At 52.5% G+C, this 21,973-nt stretch overlaps 1 protein-coding gene across 1 annotated transcript; it reads right to left on the bottom strand.

The window, feature by feature from the left end:
- Positions 1-396: 396 nt before the first annotated feature.
- Positions 397-20,262, bottom strand: ZBTB47 (zinc finger and BTB domain containing 47). The gene is made up of 6 exons (XM_065050306.1): positions 19,851-20,262; positions 7,330-8,700; positions 3,316-3,463; positions 2,495-2,610; positions 1,580-1,724; positions 397-985 (listed from the first exon to the last, which is right to left on the bottom strand). The coding sequence occupies exons 1-6, from the start codon at positions 19,851-19,853 to the stop codon at positions 621-623; spliced, it is 2,148 nt and encodes a 715-aa protein (XP_064906378.1). The 5' UTR covers positions 19,854-20,262; the 3' UTR covers positions 397-620.
- Between the last annotated feature and the right edge of the window lie 1,711 nt (positions 20,263-21,973).

Here is a 21,973-nt window from a genome sequence, read left to right on the forward strand (position 1 = left end):
AAAACCCGTCACGGGGAAGGAAGACGCGTGCAGGGCTGCTAACGAGAGCGGGCTGACGGCTTTCCAATGGGGACATCTACTCGCCATGGGCCACCGTGGCCAGCAGATGGGACCGGCGGGGGCTCCTCCGTGGTGCCCATCTCTCAATCTTTTGGGAAAAAGAGCCTGAATTGAAAGACCAGCTTTACAGTACAGGGATTCAAGCACCACTCACTACCTAGATTTCGGCTGATTATAAATATCGAAGTGCCGGCAGAAATGCATTCGGCCAGCGAGCGGGCACGCAATGCCGGTGAGATCAACCCCGGGCGGCATCCTGCTCCCCGAGCCCCGCCAGCATCCCGGCACGAGGATGAAGCCGACGCACGGGAGGATGAAACGGAGAGCGACACCTTTTAACTACACCCTTAGGGACGGACATCCACGCTCCTCGGCGGGGCCTTCCTCCTGCTCCCCGTCTCCGTGGAGAATGACAGGTGAGAAAAAGTAAAAATAAAAAACAAAAAACAAAACAAAATGACCTCAAACGAGGAGGAAAGAGGGGTAGAGAGCAAGCGAAGCCTTGGCTCCCCGGGGGGAGAGCAGTCCGTGCGGGCGCATGGTTGGGATCGGGGGGACACCTAGTTGTTGTTCGAATTTATCCTCCCCGCGGGAAACAGGGGAGGGGGTGGCGGTAGGTGAGGAGGAGGAGGGAGGGTCTGTGGAAGGGGATGAAGCAGCGGCAGGGGGGAGACGCCGGGGCCGGGGGGCAGCGGGGCCGGGCTGGCGGCGGGTTGGGGGGTGGTGGCCGTGTCCGAAGCCAAGGGATTGCTGACGCGGAAACATTTCTCCTTGTGGGCTTTGAGCATGTTGGAGAAGCGGAAGCGCTGGCCGCAGACGTCGCAGGGGTACGGCTTCTCGCCCGTGTGGGTCCGGCGATGCCGCTTCATGTTGGGGCGGCTGGTGAAGCTCTTCCCGCAGATCTCGCAGATGTAGGGCTTCTCGCCTAAGGATGGGGGAAGATGGATGAGAAGACGGCAACTGGACCATCTGTCCCAAAAACCCATCATGCCATCCAGTCAAAGATGCTACACCCATCCCATCACTTATTTCCTGGGGCTACAAAGAGCTACAAAGATGCTGAGGGGTCTGGAGCATCTTTCTGATGAGGAGACACTGAGAGAGCTGGGGCTGTTCAGCTGGAGAAGAGAAGCTGAGAGGGGATCTCATCAATGTTTGTAAATACGTCCAGGGTGGGTGTCAGAGGATGGACCAGACTCTGTTCAGTGGTGCCCAACGACAGGATGAGGGGCAACAGACACAGACTGAAACACAGGAGGTTCCATCTGAACATGAGGAGAAACTTCTTTACTGTGAGGTGCCAGAGCCTGGCCCAGGCTGCCCAGAGAGGTTGTGGAGTCTCCTTCTCTGAGACATTCAAACCCGCCTGGATGTGACCCTGTGTGATCTGCTCTGGATGAACCTGCATTAGCAGTTGGGTTGGACTGGATGATCTCCAGAGGTCCATTCCACCTCCAACCATTCTGTGAATGATTTTGGGGTCTCTGCAGGGGCTGAGGGCAAAGCAAGGAGATCTCACCTGTGTGCGTCTTCATGTGCTCGTCGAAGTACTGCTTCATGTTGAAGTCCTTGCCGCACCACTGGCACATGAACTGCTTGTGGCCGATGTGGATGCTCATGTGGGAGCGCAGCTGGTACTTGTACTGGAAGCGCTCATTGCAGTTCTGTGGGGATAAGAAGGGCGATGAGTTGTTGATGAGAACCCCAAAACACCCTCCACATCCCTCCCGAAATCACCAGCATGTCGGAGCAGCACAGAAATCACTTCCCTCCCTGCAAAAGAACCCAAATAAATGGCTTTTTTTGGACATACTCATCCAATTTGCAGGCTGGATGAGCTTGGGGTGGGACACAAGGTCCAGACACCGGGCAGAGAGAACCATAAAATGTCCTGGGTTGGAAGGGATCCACAAGGATCATCGAGTCCAGCTCCTGTCCCTGCACAGGACAACCCCACAGGTCACACCGTGTGTCTGAGTACGTTGTCCAGTCTCTTCTTGAACACTGTCAGGTTGGGGCCGTGACACCTCCCTGGAGAGCCTGTCCCAGTGTCCAGCACCTCTGGGTGAAGAACCTTTTCCTCATATCTGACTGACCCTCACCTGGCACATCTTCCTGCCATTCCCTTGGTCACCAGAAAGAAGAGCTCAGCACCTGCCCCTCCTCCTCCCTTTGGGAGGAAGCTGTAGTTACCATGAGGTCTCCCCTCAGTCTCCTCCAAATCCTGACCTTGGCCACCAGTTTCATCATAGCATTGGTGGGACACTCAAACCAAAAGGGGATGCAAAGTCTGGGACAGGGGGAAGCATCCCTACAGCTGTGCTGGCAAAAAGCACAGGGAAAGCCTCATGAAGCAGAAGATCTTTCCCCAAATCAGTGGTTTTGTGCCCATTTGAGAGGATGCAGGGTAGGGGGGGGACACACAGGACCTTACCTCACATTTAAAAGGCTTTTCTCCAGAGTGCTGGAGCGAATGGACCTTGAGGGACATGCTGCGCTTGAAGGACTTCCCGCAGGTCTCGCAGGTGAAGGGCATGTCCTTGGTGTGAGCTGAAGCGGAGAGGAGCAGGGTCAGGTGCCCTCCCAGCATCCATCCATCTCCCCGGGTCCCAGCTGTCACCTCCAGCGTCAGCGCCCAACCCCAGCAAACCCAAAGCCATCTCGGGAAGACACAATATAGAATCATACAATAGTCTGGGTTGGAAGGGACCTTCAAAGCTCATCCACTGCCACCCCTGCCATGAGCAGGGACATCTTCACCAGATCAGGTTGCTCAGAGCCTCATTCAGTCTGGCCTTCAGGTACTCCCCTAATTCTCCACCAAAACCCCCTTTTTTTGGATCTATTTGGTGCCTGCAAGCCCCAGAGACTCAACCACTGTTGCCATCTGCAATTTGCTTTTCAAAACCAGTGCTGGCACGGTGTGGTCCTCTTTTACAAGGGAAGGATGGTTACACTTCAAACCCTCCTTTGATCACCTCTGAGGTCTTTTTTTCTCGCTAAATAAAATAAATGAACTTCCCCAGTGCCATTCCTAATTGCTCCAAACCCAGCACTGAGCAGACATACATTCTGCTTTAAGCACCAGGCCAAATTTCAAGGCCCTTAAACTGATGTTAGAAAGCTCATACAAGACTAAGTCCAGCCCTAAACTCAGAACACGACAGCAATAAAAAAACAGCCTTCGTGGCCAAAACGATGGGTGAACAACCCTAATAAAGATCTCCCCGTGTCACCGGTGCCTCCCGCACTCACCAACCATGTGTTTGCGCACGTGGGCCATGGTGTAGAACTTCTTCTCGCAGATCTCGCAGGAGAACTTCTTCTCAGCGTAGCCATGGACAATCTTGTTGTGCTCATGGAGGGACCAGAGCTTCTTGAACCCCTTCCCGCACGTCACGCACTGCAAGGAGAGAAGAGATGGGCAGGGATGCGGGAGAACACACCCTGGTACCACCAGCATTTTGGTTTTGCCAGGTTTTCAGCTTCCTCCATTGAAAGGGAATGTCACTACAAAACCTAACACAGAGACATTGAATCCATAGCGACCAGCAAGTCTGCTACAAACCTCATCACTTCAAAACCTCCAAAACTCAATTTTTTATCCATTGGAAGGCCCTGTTCCCAATGGGGATTTTATTCTTGCACACAATTAAGCTGTTATGTTAAAAATAAATAAATAAACAACCCTCTGTGCATTAGGAGGTTGCAAAGAATACAGGAACAAGGAGAAGCCCAAGCCAGGGCAGAACAACTTCAGTCTTCAGCAGATATAATGGATACTTTACCACTAAATGAGTTTTCCAAACATACACAAATGGACCAAGATGGACCCAAAAAACAGTCCATCAACACAAGCAGAACAGCGTGACACGCAAACCCTCCCCCAAGAAGTTACTGTAGAGATTTGCTTCAGCTCCAAGTTCAACATTTCTCAGAAAGCTCCCAGGAGAAGCTCTGACTTTTGCATGAGATCAGCTCGAGGTGTGTGAGATCATCTCAAAGTGTGTGAGATCAGCTCAAAGTGTGTGAGATCAGCTCAAGGTGTGTGAGATCATCTCAAAGTGTGTGAGATCATCTCAAAGTGTGTGAGATCATCTCAAGGTGTGTGAGATCAGCTCAAGGCGTGTGAGATCAGCTCAAGGCGTGTGAGACCAGCTCGGTGCTCACGGAAACATGGCACAGCAAGGTCCACACTGGAAACCATTGCTGGAGCATGAGGATGGTGGGCAGAACACAAGGACTCTTCCAGGAGCCAAGGGACACTCCCTCCCCTTCATCTCTCCATGACTCATCTTCCCCTTGGCCAACAGAGATAAAACCATCTCTTTTACTTGCAGGTGCACTGAGAAAACCCATCACGCCTTGGAGGCATCAAGCAATGGCACGGCTGAGTGGTACCATTAAATTCCACCAAATTTTGCACCAAATGAGGCTGTGATACAGCAGAAAATACACCATTATGCCATGTAATCACAGTATCTTGCTATATATATTTATGTTGTGGTGCCTGGAAGGCAAAATCAGGGTCAGGGAGGCATTCCCAACATTTGTCTTCTTCATCTTGCCATGCTCGAATATGAACATGAGCAGTCCTTTGAGTTTCACTGTTCCCAAGTAGATATTTCCATGGATCAGAACAGCTTTATTTCTGCTTTAAGAGACATTTCAGGACAAATTAAGGACCAGAGCCTGTTACCAAAGACACATCAATATGCGCTTCCTCTGCTTAAAATGAAAGAAGCCGAGGGGGAATCTTAAAATTAAAGGTAGAGGGAAAGCAGCAGATGTAGGAAAGTCCCCAAGATGGGACCGAGCACCCTGGAGGGCTCAGTTACCACAAAAATGCACCACTTTAAAATGTAGATGTAACGTTCAAATGAGGGAAAAAAAAAGGAGAAGACAAATTCTAGCAGGTTAAGGGGAAAACGATACTGAAGCTGGCCAAAAAAAGACTTAGAAACAACCTAATAAAGCAAAGGATGAATAATTTCTCCAATAGAGACAGAATAACCATTAGAGTGACTGCAGGGCTGCGGACACAGATGGGAAATGATCACAGGGAGTGCGATGAAGCCGAATGCCTAAACATGATGGATGAAATTTGGGGACAAAACAGGGAAAGAAAGCAGAAGACCCAAATGGGCTAAGAGAGATGGTCCCTCCATAGATTTTGCTTAATAAAATAAAATGAAATAATAGAATTACTGTCCATTATAGGTAAAGAGTTGAAGAAAACCCCTTTTCTATCCAGCTATAATTCCATGGTATATTGACAAAGTTGTTCAATATTATCAGAGCAAATGGAGTGAATTTGGTGCTTTGTAAAATTAGCAGCGCTCAACTAAATGAGAGTTAATGATCCACATTTTGCGTGGAGGGAGGTGACCCCACGGGCAGTTGTGGTTCATCCTATACAGAAAAGACCTGGAAAAGGGATAAAAAGGAGGAAAAAGAAAACCAAAGGTCTGACGGGGCTTTGATAACCTGGTCTAGTGGAAGGTGTCCCTACCCATGGCAGAGGGGTTGGAAGTAGATGACGCAGGTCTCTTCCAACTCAAACCATTCTATGATTCTATAAATCCATTTTTAATTGCAGAAGCTTTACGGACAGCCACCACCATGAAGGTATCGGAGCCGCACTTGCCCATTTCTGGGAAAAAAAGCATCCAAAAATAAAAGCAACCTCGGCACTGTGAATTTTTCGGGAAGACACAACAAAAGGTCAGTGCAAGGTTGAGCCGAGACAGCTCCCACCTCCGTATTCCCCCAAAACTTTAACGTCAAGATCTGCTTCATTCCCCATTGTATTTGGGGACCGGTTGGCCAAGGGCTCCAGTAGCCCTTGGATTGAGTTACCTTCATCCAAGAGAGCTGCAAGATCATTGAAAATCCAGTTGCTGGTGGGATGGATGATGGGTGAAGCTCTCCAGATGTTGGTATTTTTTAATTAGTATCAGCAGCATAACGCAAAACAGCTCGTTGGGGATTAGGAGGTGGGTTGGAGGGATCTCCAGGAACATGTTTGCTGCTCTGATGGGATGTCTACAACCCCCCCAAATTTCCACTGATTTAATGGAGTACATTTGCAAACACTGGATCTCGTTAGTGTTAGGCAAAGGACACACCAAGACTGAGCCACACATGGATGTCAAATGCATTCAGAAATTTGCTGCTACACGAGCTAAAGAGCACAAAAGGCAGATTAAAACCTTTTAAACTGGTGTCAGCAAAGCTTTGAATCAGGCTAAGTTGGTTTCAGCCTGGGTGGGAAAGGCTGGAGTGTGTCTCCATCGGGGGCTCGCCATGTTTTTATCCAGATTAACTGAATGAACTCAAAGAGAAATTACTTCTCAAAAATTATTCCAGCTGGCCAAGGGGAAGCCACAGTCCCCTGGCACAAATCCTCTGGTCCCATGTCACCGTGAGACACTCCTGAGCCTGAATAAGAGTCACGGGTAAGTCAGGTTTCCTCCCATCTGCCATGTGGGAACCATAACATCAAAAATATTGTTTGAGCATGAGCCTGTCCCATGGTGTAGCTGGGTGGGAGGTCCTCCACGGTGGGTGGGATGTCTCTCCACCATTGGGATGTCCCATCATGATGGGATGCTCTTACTTTGGTGGGGTGTCCCCAACTTGGTGGGATGTCCATTTTCATGGGATGCTCCACCATTGGTGGGTTGTGCCATCATGGTGGATGTCCTCAACTTGGTGGGATGTCCATCCCCATGGGATGTTCCACTCATTGGTGGGATGTCCCATCACGGTGGATGTCCTCAACTTGGTGGGATGTCCCCACCTTGGTGGGATGTCCCATCATAGTGGGATGTCCTCAACTTGGTGGGATGTCCCTACCTTGGTGGGATGTCCATCCCCATGGGATGCTCCATTCATTGGTGGGATGTCCCATCATGGTGGGATGTTCCTCCTTTTGGTGGGATGTCCCCAACTTCGTGGGAAGTCCATCCCCAGTGAAATGCTTGACTTATTGGTGGGATGTCCCATCATGGTGGGATGCTCCTCCTCAACTTGGTGGGATGTCCCCAAATTGGTGACATGTCCCTCCCCTACTGGGATGTCCCATCATGGTGGGATGTCCCCAGATTGGTGGGATGTCCCTCCCCCATTGGGATATCCCGTCATGGTGGGATGCTCCTCTTTTGGTGGGATGTCCCGAACTTGGTAGGATGTTCCCAACTTGGTGGGATGCCCCACCTCGTGGTGGGACTTCCATCCCCTGGTGGGACGTCCCCATGGTTGGCTCACCTGGATGTTCTTCTCACAGTCAGTCTGGTGGTGCAGCAGCAGCTCGCTCTCCAGCAGGAAGCGCTTGCCACACTTGTCACAGATCTGCATGCGGCTGTGCGTGACATTCATGTGCTTCTCCAGGTACCAGCGGTTGTTGAAGACCCGGGGACACTTCTTGCATGGATAGTGCTGCTTCTCCTCCAGCTTAACCTTCTGGCCCAAACCGTCCTGTTCCTTTTTTCTCTTCCTCCCTCGCTGGCCTTCCTCTTCCTCTTCCTCCTCTTCTTCCACCTTGGCCATCTCCTGAGACCTGGTTGCCATGGAAGGCTTGGTGGCTTTGGACGCCCAGCTGCCTCTGCGAGGCTGCCCACCCTTTTCCCGTTTCACCTCCGACGCATCTTCGTCATCATCATCATCATCCTCTTCTTCTGTTGTCTCCTCCAGGTCTTCCTCCTCGCTGTGCTCCTCCTCTTCCTCCTCGCCCACCTCCGCATCCTCCTCCTCTTCCTCCTCCTCCTCTCCTTCCTCGTTCTCCTCCTCCCCATCCTCCTCCGTGTCGCCCCCATCACCATCAGGCCGCCCCATCACGGCCGCTTCGCTGGCGGTCGCCTTCCCCTCTGTGCCCTTGGAGACGTTGAGGGTCTGGTTGTTGAGGTTCACCTCCACGATGATCTGCTCCCGGTTATATGAACCCTGGCTGTCCAGGTCCTCCTCAGACTCTTCGCCTTCCATCTTACAGACGGCGCCTGGACCACCATCCTTCTCCTCCTTGTAGTACTGCTTGGCTGGACCAGGGGGGAGCGTCCCACCACCTGCTCCATCCTCCACCCGCACCGAGTAGGGGTCGTTGCTCTCCCGGGCGTAGATTTTGGGATGAGGGGCGTCCACCTCCTGCTTGATCTCGCAGTAGTAGGGTGGAGGTCCAGCACAGCCCTCCGCAGGCAGGGCCATCTCGGTGGCCAGGCTGAGCGAGCGGGTGTCCAGAAGATCCTGGCAGGAGGAGGCGATGTTGTTCATCTGCAGCACGGTGGCCGCGTTCAGCACGTCCTGCACATTGCAGGAGTTGACGAGTAGCTTGGAGGTGTAGATGAAGTTGAGGATCTGCTGGAGGCCCTGCGAGGTGAGGGCTTCCAGAGAGAGCTCCACGCGCTGCAGCTGCTTGTTTTGGGTGAAGAGGGAGTGGAAGAACTGGCTGTAGGCTGCCAGGACCCCTTTGTGCGCCGGGAAGATGCTCTTGTGCTGCACCAGCACGATGTCCACGTCGCACAAGTCCGGCTGAAAGAGGCGCTGCTCGTTCAGTCTGTCCATCAAACACGTGAAGTGGAGGGCTACATCCTCCACCAGGGAGTACTCAGCCGAAGGGTAGTCAGTTGTTTTTTCAACTATCAGCTGTGGGGAGGAGGGAAATAAAAATCAGATCAAGAGGGCTCTTTTCCCCATGAAAACACCCACCCGGCCATGCCACCCATTCCTGTCCATGCACCCGAAGTCAGAGATGTCAACTGAGGAGCTCCACTGCCAGCCCCAGCTTGGAGATGCCAAACAAAAAGCTCCACCATCAGCCTCAGTTTAGAGAGGCCAACCAAAAAGCTCCACCACCAGACTCAGCTTTGAAAAACCAAGAACTTCCATGACTAGGCCCAGCTTCGAGATGCCAACAAAAGGCTCCACCACCAGACACAGCTTGAAGATGTCAACCAAGAAGCTCCACCACCAGCCTCAGCTTGGAGTTTCCAAACAAAAGTTCCACCAGCAGGCCCAGCTTCAAAACACCATGAAGTTCTACCACTAGGCCCAGCTTGAAGGTCCGGACCAAAAAGCTCCACCATCAGCCTCAGTTTAGAGATGCCAATCAAAAACCTCCACCCCCAGACCCAGCTTTGAAATACCAAGAAGTTCCACAACTAGGCCCAGCTTGGAGATCCAGACCAAAAAGCTCCACCATCAGGCCCAGCTTGGAGATGCCAACAAAAGGCTCCACCACCAGACGCAGCTTGAAGATGCCAACCAAGAAGGTCCACCACCAGCCCCAGCTTGGAGTTTCCAAACAAAAGCTCCACCAGCAGGACCAGCTTGGAGATGCCAACCAGAAAGGTCCATCACTAGACCCAGCTTCAAAACACCATGAAGTTCTACCACTAGGCCCAGCTTGAAGATCCAGACCAAAATGCTCTACCATCAGGCCCAGCTTGAAGATCCAGACCAAAATGCTCCACCATCAGGCCCAGCTTGAAGATCCAGACCAAAATGCTCCACCATCAGGCCCACAGTGAAGATGCCAACCAAGAAGTTCCTCCTCCACCCCCTGTTTGGAGATGTCAATCAGAAAGGTTTCATCACCAGACCCAGCTTCAAAACACCAAGAAGTTCTACCACTAGGCCCAGCTTGAAGGTCCAGACCAAAAAGCTCCACCACCAGCCCCAGCTTGGAGATGTCAACCAAAAAGCTCCACCACCAGACACAGCTTCGAAACACCAAGAAGTTCTACCACTTAAGCCCAGCTTGAAGATCCAGGCCAAAAAGCTCCACCATCAGGCCCAACTTGGAGACACCAACCAAGAAGTTCCACCATCACCTTGAATCTGGAAAACTCAACCAAGGAGGAGAAAGCCCAATGAAAGGACAGGTCAAGGCCATATGAGCACGCACTGACATCTCTTCAACCTGGATAGGAGGCATCATGGCCATCCCACCACCAAGGAGGCCCAAAGCCTGGCCCAGCTGTCCATGATGGCAGGGAGGAGATGCCAAGCAGAAGAGGAGATGCCTCGATACATCCTTGACCTCCTGAACCAGACAGGGACCTGTGGAGGACATTTGCCCCATGCAGGAAGACAATTTTAGGTACCAGCTGAAATTTAACCACCTCGCTACAAATAAATCAGGATTTTAAACTTCCCTACTTCTACCACATAATTACATAAAACACAATATCCTCCAATATTCACTGAATTCTGCCACCTGCTCTGACTCACTTCAGCAGTCAACTCACTTGCTGGAGTCACCAGGATGATTTATTCTCTTGTAATACCAATTTTAAACCACCCAGGGAAAGGCTCTACCTGGAAAAACTCAAGTCTGGGAGCGGCAATCTCAGGCTGGGAAATTCTGCAACTTCCAACACGCCCCAGGCTGTGCTTGTGGGGTATTTCATTTATTCCATATGTATTTTGCAAGGTGCAGACCACCCATGGACCTTCGTCACCTCTCCTGGGGACACCTGAGCACCCCAATGGGTTTGTTGGCTGCAACCCCAATACAAGGGTTATCAGAGAATCATAGAATTCTTTTGATTGGAAGAGACCCTCAAGATCATGGAGTCCAACCATAACCCACCCCTGGCACTGCCCCATGTCCTGAGAACCTTATCTCCGTCTGTCCAGCCCTCCAGGGATGGTGACTCCAGCACTGCCCTGGGCAGCCTGTTCCAATGCCCCACAGCCCTTTGGGGAAGAAATTGTTCCCAGATCCAACCTCAACCTCCCCTGGTGCAACTTGAGGCCGTTTCTTTGTGTCCCTGTCTCCCCTCAGCTCCTGTTCTCCAGCTGAACCCCCCAGGTCCCTCAGCCGCTCCATCACACTTGTGCTCCAGCCCCTCACCAGCTCCGTTCCCTTCTCTGAACTCGCTCCAGCACCTCAAGGCCTTTCTTGGCGTGAGGGGCCCAAAACTGACCCCAGGATTGGCGGTTTGGCCTCCCCAGGTCCCAGCACAGGGACGGTCACTGCCCTGGGCCTGCTGGCCACACCAGTGCTGGTACCAGCCAGGATGCTGGTGGCCTCTTGGCCACCATACCCTAAATACTAAAAGAAGATGGGACATCCCCTTTCCCTCTGCTTCCGCTTGGATTTCCATCCTGAACAACCAGTTCATGGATGGAGACGGATCCAACCACATTCACGTCCTATTACGGGATGTGACCAAGGACGTTGTGCAGAACAGTGGCGGAGATGGACGGTTCAACCTGCCGGGTTTATCCTGCACCTCCTGCTCAAAATGAACCAAAAAAGAGTTTCTCTGCTTCCATTTTTTTCTCTTGATCAACCCATGAAATCCAGCAAGACACATTTTGTTTATTTGGGCTTTTTTTTGTGAGCCAAAGGCAAAAGCACACCCAGACAAAAATGTTTAAATAATTAAAACATGGGTGTTTTCTTCTCTGGTTTCCCAACAAAAAAAAAACCCTTCCACCTCCCTGCCAAAATCTTTCATTTTCGCTGAATTTCTGCTCCACAACCAAACCACCCAACCAATGAGGTTTTCTGCTTCGCATCATCCCGATGGCCCCATAGAGCCCCATACACAGAGAAAAATGGGAATAAACCCCAATTCTTCTCCACACTCTTGGCTTTGCAGCCTGGAGTGGAACAAACAGTAAAAGAGGGGGTTTTAATATATATTTTTATATATATCTATATATTTTATCTATTTCTTTAGAGTCATAGATATACAAATATATATATTTAAAACCCACTTTCTTTATATAACTTCTTATAAAATGCTGCTTCCCAGCTGGAACATCCATCCCCCCACCCCTGCATTTTCAAAGCCTCGAGACTGCCAAGGACATTTCGACAAGAGGAACTTGGATGGCTCAGCCCGCCGTACCCCAGCAAATAAATAGAGATATAATAAATATCAAACGCTGTAGAGACAGGAGAGCTTTCTGTTTGCCAGGGACTCTCCTTGCTCTGCTTTTGCTATGAAAAAAATATATATAAAATCCATTGTTTTCCTCCTGGGATCCATCTGTCCGTATGGGATGCTCCAAGCCCGGCATGGCCACAGCCATGGAAAAACAGGTTCAAAACAGGGGGGAATTGGGTCCGCTAGGCAGCACAAACAAAAGTCAGGGTATTTTTGCTCTGGATCGAGGATTTTTGGCACAAGGGGGTGACCCCTCACCCAGCGCCGGGCTTTGCCAGGCGGCTCTAATCAGTCCCAGCATTGAGGACAATGCGTGTCTTGGCCGCGGCCCCCTCGGTGACTTCAGCCCCGGCTTGTCAGCGGGAGGGTTTTTATGCTTTGCTCTTTATTGCTATCAGATGCTTTTCGTTCAGCTCGCCCGGAGACGAAGCCCCAGCTAAGCCGAGAGGCGCCCGCCGGGGTGAGATGCCGAGAAAGACCTTATTTTGCCCCAAAATAACCCCTCCGGGCTGCTCCTGTCCCTGTAGCCCCACCAGGGCGGAAAAGACCAATTAACTGGGGTTAATGGGAGAGTTAAACCCATTACCCCTTCCCTTGGGAAAAGGCATATATTTTAAATATATATATTTATATATTCTAAAATACATATATATATATATAAATACAATTTAAAAACCTTAAAAATACATTTTCTTTAAGTTTAGATAAAAATCAGTTTTGCTCTTTTCCACCATCAGCACCTCAGCCCGCTGCACCGCTTTAGTCCCACAAAAAGACCCCGACGTGGCATCCCATGTCACCCATCCCATCTCCATCCCACCCCCGGTGCCCCCCCAAGAGCATCAAACCGGAGCAAACCCCAAAACTGCCGCCTGCCCCCCCCCCTCACCCCCATGCACCACTGACCTCCAGGCAGGGCCCTGGCATGGCAAAAATAAACCCCCAAAACACATAAAAATGATTCGAAAGCAGCGTGGACGCAAAGTCCCCACCCTGAGGGGATGGCGGTGCCTCCAGACAGCCCTCCCTGCCATCCAGCTCTATTTTAAGAGCATTTCCAAGCGGTTCTGCCAAAGCCCCGTCCCGAAACGGCCGGCGGGATGGGGAGGGCGGCTGGAGGATGAGGAGGATGCTCAGAGCGAGGAAGGACCGAGGGATGCAGGTCGGCCAAGCCCTGATGGCTGAGGATGCTCGGAGGAGATCCAGGTGATACAGGAAAGGAGATGCTGATGCTCGCTGGACCGGGGACCCCGATCGCCTCCCGTGAAAAGAGGCTGCTGCTCAATTTAAACCAATGCATTATGATAAAACACTATTTATTTTCACAGGTATTAAGAGCCAGATGCCTCAATGCTCCTGCAGCAACAAAACCCCCCAAAGGGACCAGCAGGTCAGGTCAGCCTGGATATATTTAAATACCTGAATCTGCAGGCCCCCCAGAAGATCATCTCTGACACTCCCTGGCATCTCTATTAATTTATAGCCAAGTCCATCACCCTCACCATCACCATCAAGTACTTCTCTCCTGTATTAGCAAAATTACAGGGGTTTTGGGGCATAAAAAACACATTTAGGTGGCCACAAGCCCCCCACTTGACACCAGACACGCTTAGACCAGCTGCCTGCAAACCAGTTTCTGTTGGGCACAAAATTTGGGGATTTCCTTCAAATATGTTTTTCTGTATCATTCGTAACCACCAAAACATTTACCGTTGACCTCCAGTATTACACTGCATGACGGAAAAGTGCTTTAATAAGTAGCTGAACATGATGTTTGCACTTGCTCCTCTAGAAAAGAAAAACACGTCCTATTCTCAATTTGAACGCTGCTGCATTTCAAAGGGAAATGCAACTTGGTTGAAACTATTTAATGCCACAACTTGACTTTCGCTAAGGAAAGAAACAGCATTAAACCCCCCGATTTTTACACATTAATTCAAATGATACAAAGGCGTATCGCTAGAAATCTCAAAGGCACATGCGCTTCAGGTTTTAATCCTGAGCCCTGCATGATTTACCCTCTGCTTGAGGTGAGACCTTCAGCCTTTTCTCTGTATTTAGAGGACATATAGGTTTGGATTTTTAGGGATAATGGGACGTTTACATCTTCCCATCACTTCCAAAGCTGGGATGCACCGGGGTGAAGCCGTCCCAGAACCGGCAGCACTGCCCAGACTATTTACATCCCAAACATCGCCAAAAACACCAAAACTGCCCAATTTTGGACCATGGCCATGCATGGAAACCTGCCAGGAGGGCAAAATACATCCCAATGCACCTTCCCTCACCCATTGTCCCCCTCGCCAGGGATGTCTCTTCACCCTCCCATTGCTCAGGACTGTGTCGGGGGGGCTTTGTTCGCTTCTCCGACGGGTGTTTTTATTTAATTAGAGGAGGGTTGTCCGGAAAAACAAGCAGGAAGGGAAAACAATAGCTCGGCCGCAGCCCCGCCTGGCGAGGCGCCGACTGATGCAGCCCCAAGCACCCACCATGATGCTGCGGGGCTGGACCGGGACATGGTGCCACCCCAAGCATCGCCCTCCAGGACAGCGGTGACACCATCTCAAGTGGCGATTTTCTTCCCCTACGTGTCTAAAAGGCTCGAGGATGCCCCAAACTGAGCCATGTGCAGGTTACAGGGAGAGGACGAAAGGGGAAGGGGGTCAGCGATGCTCCCGCAACCTGTGCCCACCCCGGGGCGTCAGGCACCCCAAAAAACACCTCCCATCCTCTTCACAAGTGTCTCCCCAGCCAGGGACAGTCAGATGCTTCCCAGACTTCTTTTTTTCCTCCTTTTTTAACAATTTTTAATAGCATCCAGCATTTACAGGCTTCAGCTCCAAGATGCTTTTCCAGGGAGCAGCCTGGGAAGCTGGTGGCAGCGCCAGGCCCAGCAGGACAGTCCTCAGCGCGAGGGAACGAGGACAAATCATCTCCTTGTCCCCTACAGCTGAGGAGCCGTCTCTGCAAACAGGGAGAAATGTTCATTTGGGCTTTTTCTTGTAAATGCCACAGCCCCTGCAGCTTGGGGGGACGAGGTGGGACAAACAACATGAGGTTTCACCCCGTTGGGAGAGGGCACTGGCTTCCCAACCTGCATAGGGTTAATGGCTCATTGCTTTCTTATTTCTTTTATATTTAAAAAATCATGTTAAACCCCGCCAGCCACTCTCTGGGCATCTTTCTCCTTTTCTTTTGCACACACCTATAATGATGCTTTGCAAGGACGCACGGACGGGCCAGCCCTGCTTGTCACCCTCCATCTGCAAACCGGTCCAGGGGAGGAGATGCAGCAAAGCTGCTCCTGGGAGATGCCGCCACCGCCACGATGGCATCGGGGCCACCATCCCTCTGTTCCACCAAAGGCACCGCCAAGCCCTGAGATCCGCTCAGTGACCTCAGCATCTGTCCTGATATATGTGCGGATGAGCGCCGTCCCCTGAGCAAACACATCGTCCCTGCTGCAAAAACACCGAGGATTCAGAGCGGCAACGTAATATTTTCAGCCCAGGACAAGCCCCAGTCCCTCTGCTCCAGGAGAAGAGCGGAGGCACCAAGGATTCATCCATCTATCTGTCTATGTCCCTTCGATCAGGGACAAAAAGGGGTTTATTTGGGTGCAGCTCAGGCTGGACCCGACACGCGATGCAAAAGCTCTGCAGGTAATTCAAGATGTGCGCTAAGCCGTAGCAAAATCTGGGGTTAAATGACAAAAAGATGCTGCTGGATTCTGGCAGAGCCGGCGTCCTCCTGGCAAACACCGAGTCACTGGGTCCCCGCCAGCGCATGGCACAGCCGGTGACACCCGCTTGATGGAGACGTCCCCAAGCCCTGGCAGCGGGACGGGACGCTGCCCTCCCGACCACCCGTGGAGTCACTGCTGGGGTGGACGAGCCCAGGGGACGCACAAAGCCACTGTCCCCACTGCCCTGCCTGAGAAAAGCAAGCAGAGGAAAGATGGAGGGAGGAACCGAGGACAAAACCCAGCGCTGACCTCCCTGGCCAGGCTGGCGGCCAAGCGGCCGCGCTGGGGACCGGCTCTGAGCATCATCCCCTGGGGACCAACTGGGTGTCCCCAGTGACACCGAGAAAGGGGATGGATGCAGCAGGGCAGACAGTGCTTCAAGACCCCTATGGCTCAGAGGGCCCCCAAATTCAGTGCAGGGAGCATGTCTGGGTGCAAAGAATCACAGAATCCCAGAATGTCAGGGGTCGGAAGGGACCTGGAAAGCTCATCCAGTGCAATCCCCCCATGGAGCAGGAACACCCAGATGAGGTTACACAGGAAGGTGTCCAGGCGGGTTGGAATGTCTGCACAGAAGGAGACTCCACAACCCCCCTGGGCAGCCTGGGCCAGGCTCTGCCACCCTCACCAGGAAGAAGTTTCTTCTCATATTTAAGTGGAACCTCCTGAGTTCCAGTTTGAGCCCATTACCACTTGTCCTATCACTGGTTGTCACAGAGAAGAGCCTGGCTCCATCCTCCTGACACTCACCCTTTATAGATCTGTAAACATGAATGAGGTCACCCCTCAGTCTCCTCTTGTCCAGCTCCAGAGCCCCAGCTCCCTCAGCCTTTCCTCACACGGGAGATGCTCCACTCCCTTCAGCATCTTGGTGGCTGCGCTGGACTCTCTCCAGCAGTTCCCTGTCCTGCTGGAACTGAGGGGCCACAGCTGGACACAATATTCCAGGTGTGGTCTCCCCAGGGCAGAGCAGAGGGGCAGGAGAACCTCTCTGACCTACTGACCACCCCCTTCTAACCCACCCCAGGTACCATTGGCTTCCTGGCCACAAGGGCACAGTGCTGGCTCACGGTCACCCTGCTGTCCCCAGGACCCCCAGGTCCCTTTCCCCTACACTGCTCTCTAATAGGTCATTCCCCAACTTATACTGGAATTTAGGATGTGACACTCCAAGGTTTGCCTCACACCAGGGTGTCATCAGACCCTAAACCCACAGTGTTTCCTAACCCAACTCCAAACTACAGAACTGGCAGAGAGGCCCAAGGTTGAGCCTCTCCCAGCATCCCAGGCTGGGCTTTCCATCCCAGAGCATCAGCTCCAAACCCCAGCACTTGGCCCCAGGGATGCTCCCCACATCCAGCTCCATCCAAAACCCAACCCTGACCGGGCTCCTTGGGAAGCACCAGCTGTTCTCCTGCAGTCCAGCCATCCCTCCTGCCCAACACTTTAACATTTTTTATGAATGTGTATTAAAACGGCTTATTTTTATCACGTCTGCCCAGCAAATTCTGCAGGGCTTTAACTCAGACAAGGTGTCAGCAGCTCTAGCTCCAGGCAAAAGATATAGTCATAAAAATAATAATAAAAAAGGCAATTTATTGTAATGAAGATATCTGCACCACCATGGCCGGTCTTTCCCCATATCCAAAATCATCCCAGGTTTCGCTACCGCGGAGGCAGCCGAAGCACCAAGGTTGGCTGAAGAGGGGACAGCAGCCTCGGAGGACACGGGGACAAAGTCCCCAGGTGTCCCCAGATGGGAAACCCAACAGGGCCAACCAAATACTGCAATGCAACGCGACACAAGGCGTTTCCTTCAGAAATAAAAAGGAAAAACGAGGGGCAGGTGGCGCGGAGCCTGACCCTGAGCTCACCCTCCCCACCCGCATCTGCTCCCCCAGCCTCGCAGGGACCCCGCGGGACATCCAGGATGCAAATCACACCTGGGAATCCCTTTTCTTTTTGGGGCCACGCAAACGCGGCAGCAAATTTAAACTTCACTTTGTCACGGCCGCTGCCATGTCCCCTTCTGAAATGGGTTTAATTAAACCCAGCAGCGTGGGACAGCCCTTGGTTTTCCCCTCCAGCTCGAATAAGGAGGGAGGATGGGGAAACCAGCGCTTCCCCTAAGAAACCTTCAAAGACCCTCTGATGTTTGACACATTCAGTTCATCCGCAAAAGGTTTCTCCCTATTTCTTTTCCCCTCCAGCAGGAAAAATCCGCATCTTAAATATAACCAATATTTAACCGGCGACCTCCTGCTTCACCCTTTTTACAAAGACGACATCTCCAAAGGCAGCAGCGGGTTATTTTTATGGAGGGGGGTGACATGCCTCTCTCCTCCAGACGCGAGACAGAAACACAAGGCCATTTATCTCACCCGGCTCCGGCGGTTTGCCTGGTAATAATCTAACGCGCCGTTAATTCCTCGCGGGGAGAACAAAGCTCCGCCGTGCAGCCAAACCAAGGGGACCCTCCGGCACCCTCGGGGAAACTCCGCGGTCAGAGATGAGACGTTTGCACCCAGACAGGTTTCACCCCAGATCCATTAGAAAATACAAACCCCTTAGTATCACCATAAGGAGGAATTTTTTCCTCCGTAAAGCAAATTTTCCCCTGGTTCTTGCTGAGGCCGCGCATGGAGGAAAGGGTTTTAATTCCCAACTTTTCCCCCTCTTCCTCGCAGGGCTGCCCGCTCGGGTGAGCTCCCGGTGTCCCCATCCCCAGCTCGGGGCATGAAACGCTCCCAAAAACCAACCCAGTGCCTCAATGGTCCATCAGCATCTCTCTCCGGAGGGGATGCAGGGATGGACTGAACGCCAGCAGGCATTTCGCAGGCCAGCAACAACCCCAGCCCGGCTCCGTTCACCCCCAAAATTAAGTCTTGTGGGTGCTGAGCCCCAGCCCAGCATCACCCCATGTTTCTTTTTTTCCAAGCTTACAGTTTCCAAAAAGCCGTTCAAACGCCTCCCCGGGGGGGTTATTATGGGCACGGAGCCATCGCTGGGGCAATCACAGCCCCACACTTTTAGGGACAGGGGAGGCACCAGGGTACCAGACACCCCAGTCCATGGGTACCACGCATCCCAAGGGATTTCTTGTGCATCTTCCCAGCTCAGGCCTGTTCTCTGCAAACCAAACCAACCCCCCCTCCAAAAAAAGTCAACCGGCCCCTAAAATAGGTCACTGCCGCAGGGCTCCCCGGTGCACCCAGCCTCCCTTATAATAATAGTAATAATAATTATTATTATTATTATTTAAGAGCATGCACAGAAAAATCCCTTTGCGCACCCAAAGCAAGGTGCGATGCTGCGCTGTACCCCGGGGTATATCGGGGTGAGCTGAGCATCCCCTCCCACACCCCCTAAGGAAAAAGGGAGGCCCCACAGTGGGGTGGGAGCAAGCTGGGGGTGGCGTGGGGGGGTAAGAATTAGCAAAATGAAGGAGTCATCCGGGGAACAAGCCGGGCCGAGGAAGCCGCAGGCTGCTCCTGCGCCAGCGAATCCTCCGGCCTGGGCGAGCGGGCGGCTCGAAAAGTTTCCCCCCCCCACATCAGCCCAGCGCCCCAAATCCTCCCAGTGACCCCCAAGTGGGAGTTGCGGGGGGGTGCAGGCCCCACAACCCTGGGGGTGCTGGGCCGCACACACCAACCCTCTTCGGGGGGGGGTGGGTCAGGCCCCACTGCACCCCACACCCCCCCCCAGCAGCCCCATCACCCCTCCAGACACCCCAGGGGTGACCCCAAAACCCCCGCAGCCCCTCACCCCGTGCAAGCAGCGCTTGTACAAATATCCGGGAGGAGGGGGGGGACACACACATTTTTTATACAATTTTGCCTTAAATGCAAACCCCTCCCCCCCTGCACAAGAGGGGGGACTCCATGCAACCCCCGTGCTCCCCAAAGCGGCTCCCAATGCAAACACATTGCCCGGGGGGTTGCGCTGGCCGAGGATGCATCACGCCCATGCAACCCCCAACCCAGGACCCCCCGTCCACCGCCCTTGCGAGGATTTTGGGGCAAGTTTCAGAGGCCTTTGCAAAGTCAGCAAAGCCCCGGGAGCGCGAAAAGCGGGGGGGGAAAGGGGAAAAATAACAATAAAAGAAGCGAAAAGGGAAAAGGCCGGAGGGGGGGGGTTGCAAGCTCTACCATTTTGATGCAAAGGTCTCCGCGCAAAGGAGTCCCGGTCCTCCTCCGCTTGCCTGGGGTTTTTGCTCTCCATGAAAAAAACAGAAATGTTGGGTTGGGTGGTTTGCTGGGTTGGTTGATTTTCTTTTTTTTTCTTTTATTTTTGGCTGGCTTTTTTGTCTTTTTCTCTTTTTTTTTTTTTTTTTTAAAGAAGCGGGGGGGAGGAAATTACCGCGCCGCCGCTGCTTTGCATCTCCCGTCCTTATTAGGTTTTTTTTCCTTCTTTTCTTTTCTTTTTCTCTTTTTTTTTTTCTCCTCTCCCCCCTTTTTTTCCTCTATTTTTCTTCTTTTTCTTTTTTCTTATTTTTAATTTTTTCTTTTCCTCTCCCTTCACCTCATCCTGCCCATCGCCATGTTAAGCCCCTTTTAGGAAGACGGAGGAATGCGGAGCGGCGGCGGCTCCGGCTGCCAAGAGCCCCGGGGGCCGCTGATTGGAGCCGCCGCATCAGCTGGGGCCGCCGCTGCCCCCTTTAAAGGGACAGGCTCCCGCCACCGCCACGCCGCCCACGGGGGGCCCGCCCCACCCGGGACACCCCCCTTGTGTCCCCCGCCTTGTCCCTTGTCCCCGCAACCGCGGTTCGAGCCGCCTCTGCACTGCAGCATCCCCCGGGAGCATCGCCTGGACCGCGCTGGGGGAAACTGAGGCACACGGAGCTTCCCCCTCCCCTCAAAAAAAGTATGTGCTTTGGGGGATAAAACCCCAATTTTAGGAGTTGTGGAATAACATCAGGTTTTATTTTTTGGATTCTTTTAGTTTTGAGGGCTCTTCTGCCATGGGTGGAAATAGGGATCCCCCAAAGGCACATTTGGTTTTAGGGTGGTGGCCAGGCTGGGGACCCCCCCAGCCCCTCACACACACCACCCAGGATGTGAAGTGTAGGGCACAGCCAGCCTCTAACCCCCGCCCAAATAAAGCAAGGCTTCACTATTTTGCTCCCCAATGCCCAGCAGAATGGGGGGGGGGTCAGCATCCAAACTCTCAGCTGGGTCCCCCCAAAACCCTCATGCTGAGGACCAAGGGGACAAACCTGGAGCAACCCCCCAGTGTTTGGGGACCGATGCCGGGACAGGCTCTGCCCATCAGTGCTGGGCTCCACCAAAGCAGGAGAAGACCCAACCGAGGCTCATGGTGACCATAGTGACCACCTCCTGCCCCCCACCATCTGGGCAGATGCCACCAAAAAACATCAAGAGCAAATTAATTCCCTCCTACCACCCTAAAAAAAGAGAAGCACGACAGCTCCGAAGGCCATTGGGGGTGTCCCCAGAGCCCCCCCCGGGCTTCTCCATCTCCATCCCACCTTCCCAGCTCTTTTCCTTCTCCTCACCGCTCCCTTTCGCAGACATAAATGTGGTCACGTCCTGCACTTGTTTAGACTCCGCTTCGGTTGCCGTGCGCAGTAACTTCTTCCAGATGTGTACGGCTCTTTGCATAATGTCACTTTGGCCACGTTCTGCCTGCACTGAGTTTATTATATAAATATATATATATATGTATATATTTATTTTTTTTTAACGTCCTTTCTTGCTCTGCTCTATAGAAAAAAAAACCCTGGCCGACGCCACCAGCACCTCTCCCCTATCAAAAGCTTTTCGTGAGATGAGTGTTTGGCCCGTCCAACACGTCTCCTACCCTGGAAACGCTTCCAAAAGCTACATAAGCTCCTGGAAAACACCCGGCTGAGGCGCAGCCAGCGCTGGGCTGAGGGTGAGATGAGGCCGGAGGTGGGAGCTGGGGATTTAAGTTCTGCTCCTGAGCCCAAATCCCTGCGGCACCTCATGGACGTGGCGGAGGGGACCAGGGAGCTTCAGAGCTTGGAGACCTTGTAGACCTGAAGCACACAGGTCTGCAGAGATAAGGATGGATGGTCAAAGCCCTGATGCCACTCTGGTTGGCTCACCAGGAGTTTCCTGCCTTTTGGGGATGCTGAGCCCACCCCTCGCATGGAGACCTTGGCCTTTGCCATCCCCAGTTTTAGCTTGTTGATGTGGGAGAAGCTGATCACATGGCAGCCGTTGCCACCAACGCAAGGGGAAATGTCGTGGAAGGGGCACAACCAGCAACACGTTTGGATGAAACAACT

This window comes from Columba livia, chromosome 2 (assembly GCF_036013475.1).
Source record: "Columba livia isolate bColLiv1 breed racing homer chromosome 2, bColLiv1.pat.W.v2, whole genome shotgun sequence".
Classification (NCBI taxonomy): Eukaryota; Metazoa; Chordata; class Aves; order Columbiformes; family Columbidae; genus Columba; species Columba livia.

Bases quoted from the DNA above. Each gene is read 5' to 3' on its own strand.
- ZBTB47 (XM_065050306.1), bottom strand. The intron at 2,611-3,315 runs GTGAGTGCGGGA...TCTCCGCTTCAG, and splicing joins CGTGCGCAAACACATGGTTG to CTCACACCAAGGACATGCCC. The intron at 986-1,579 runs GTGAGATCTCCT...CCCCATCCTTAG, and splicing joins GCACATGAAGACGCACACAG to GCGAGAAGCCCTACATCTGC.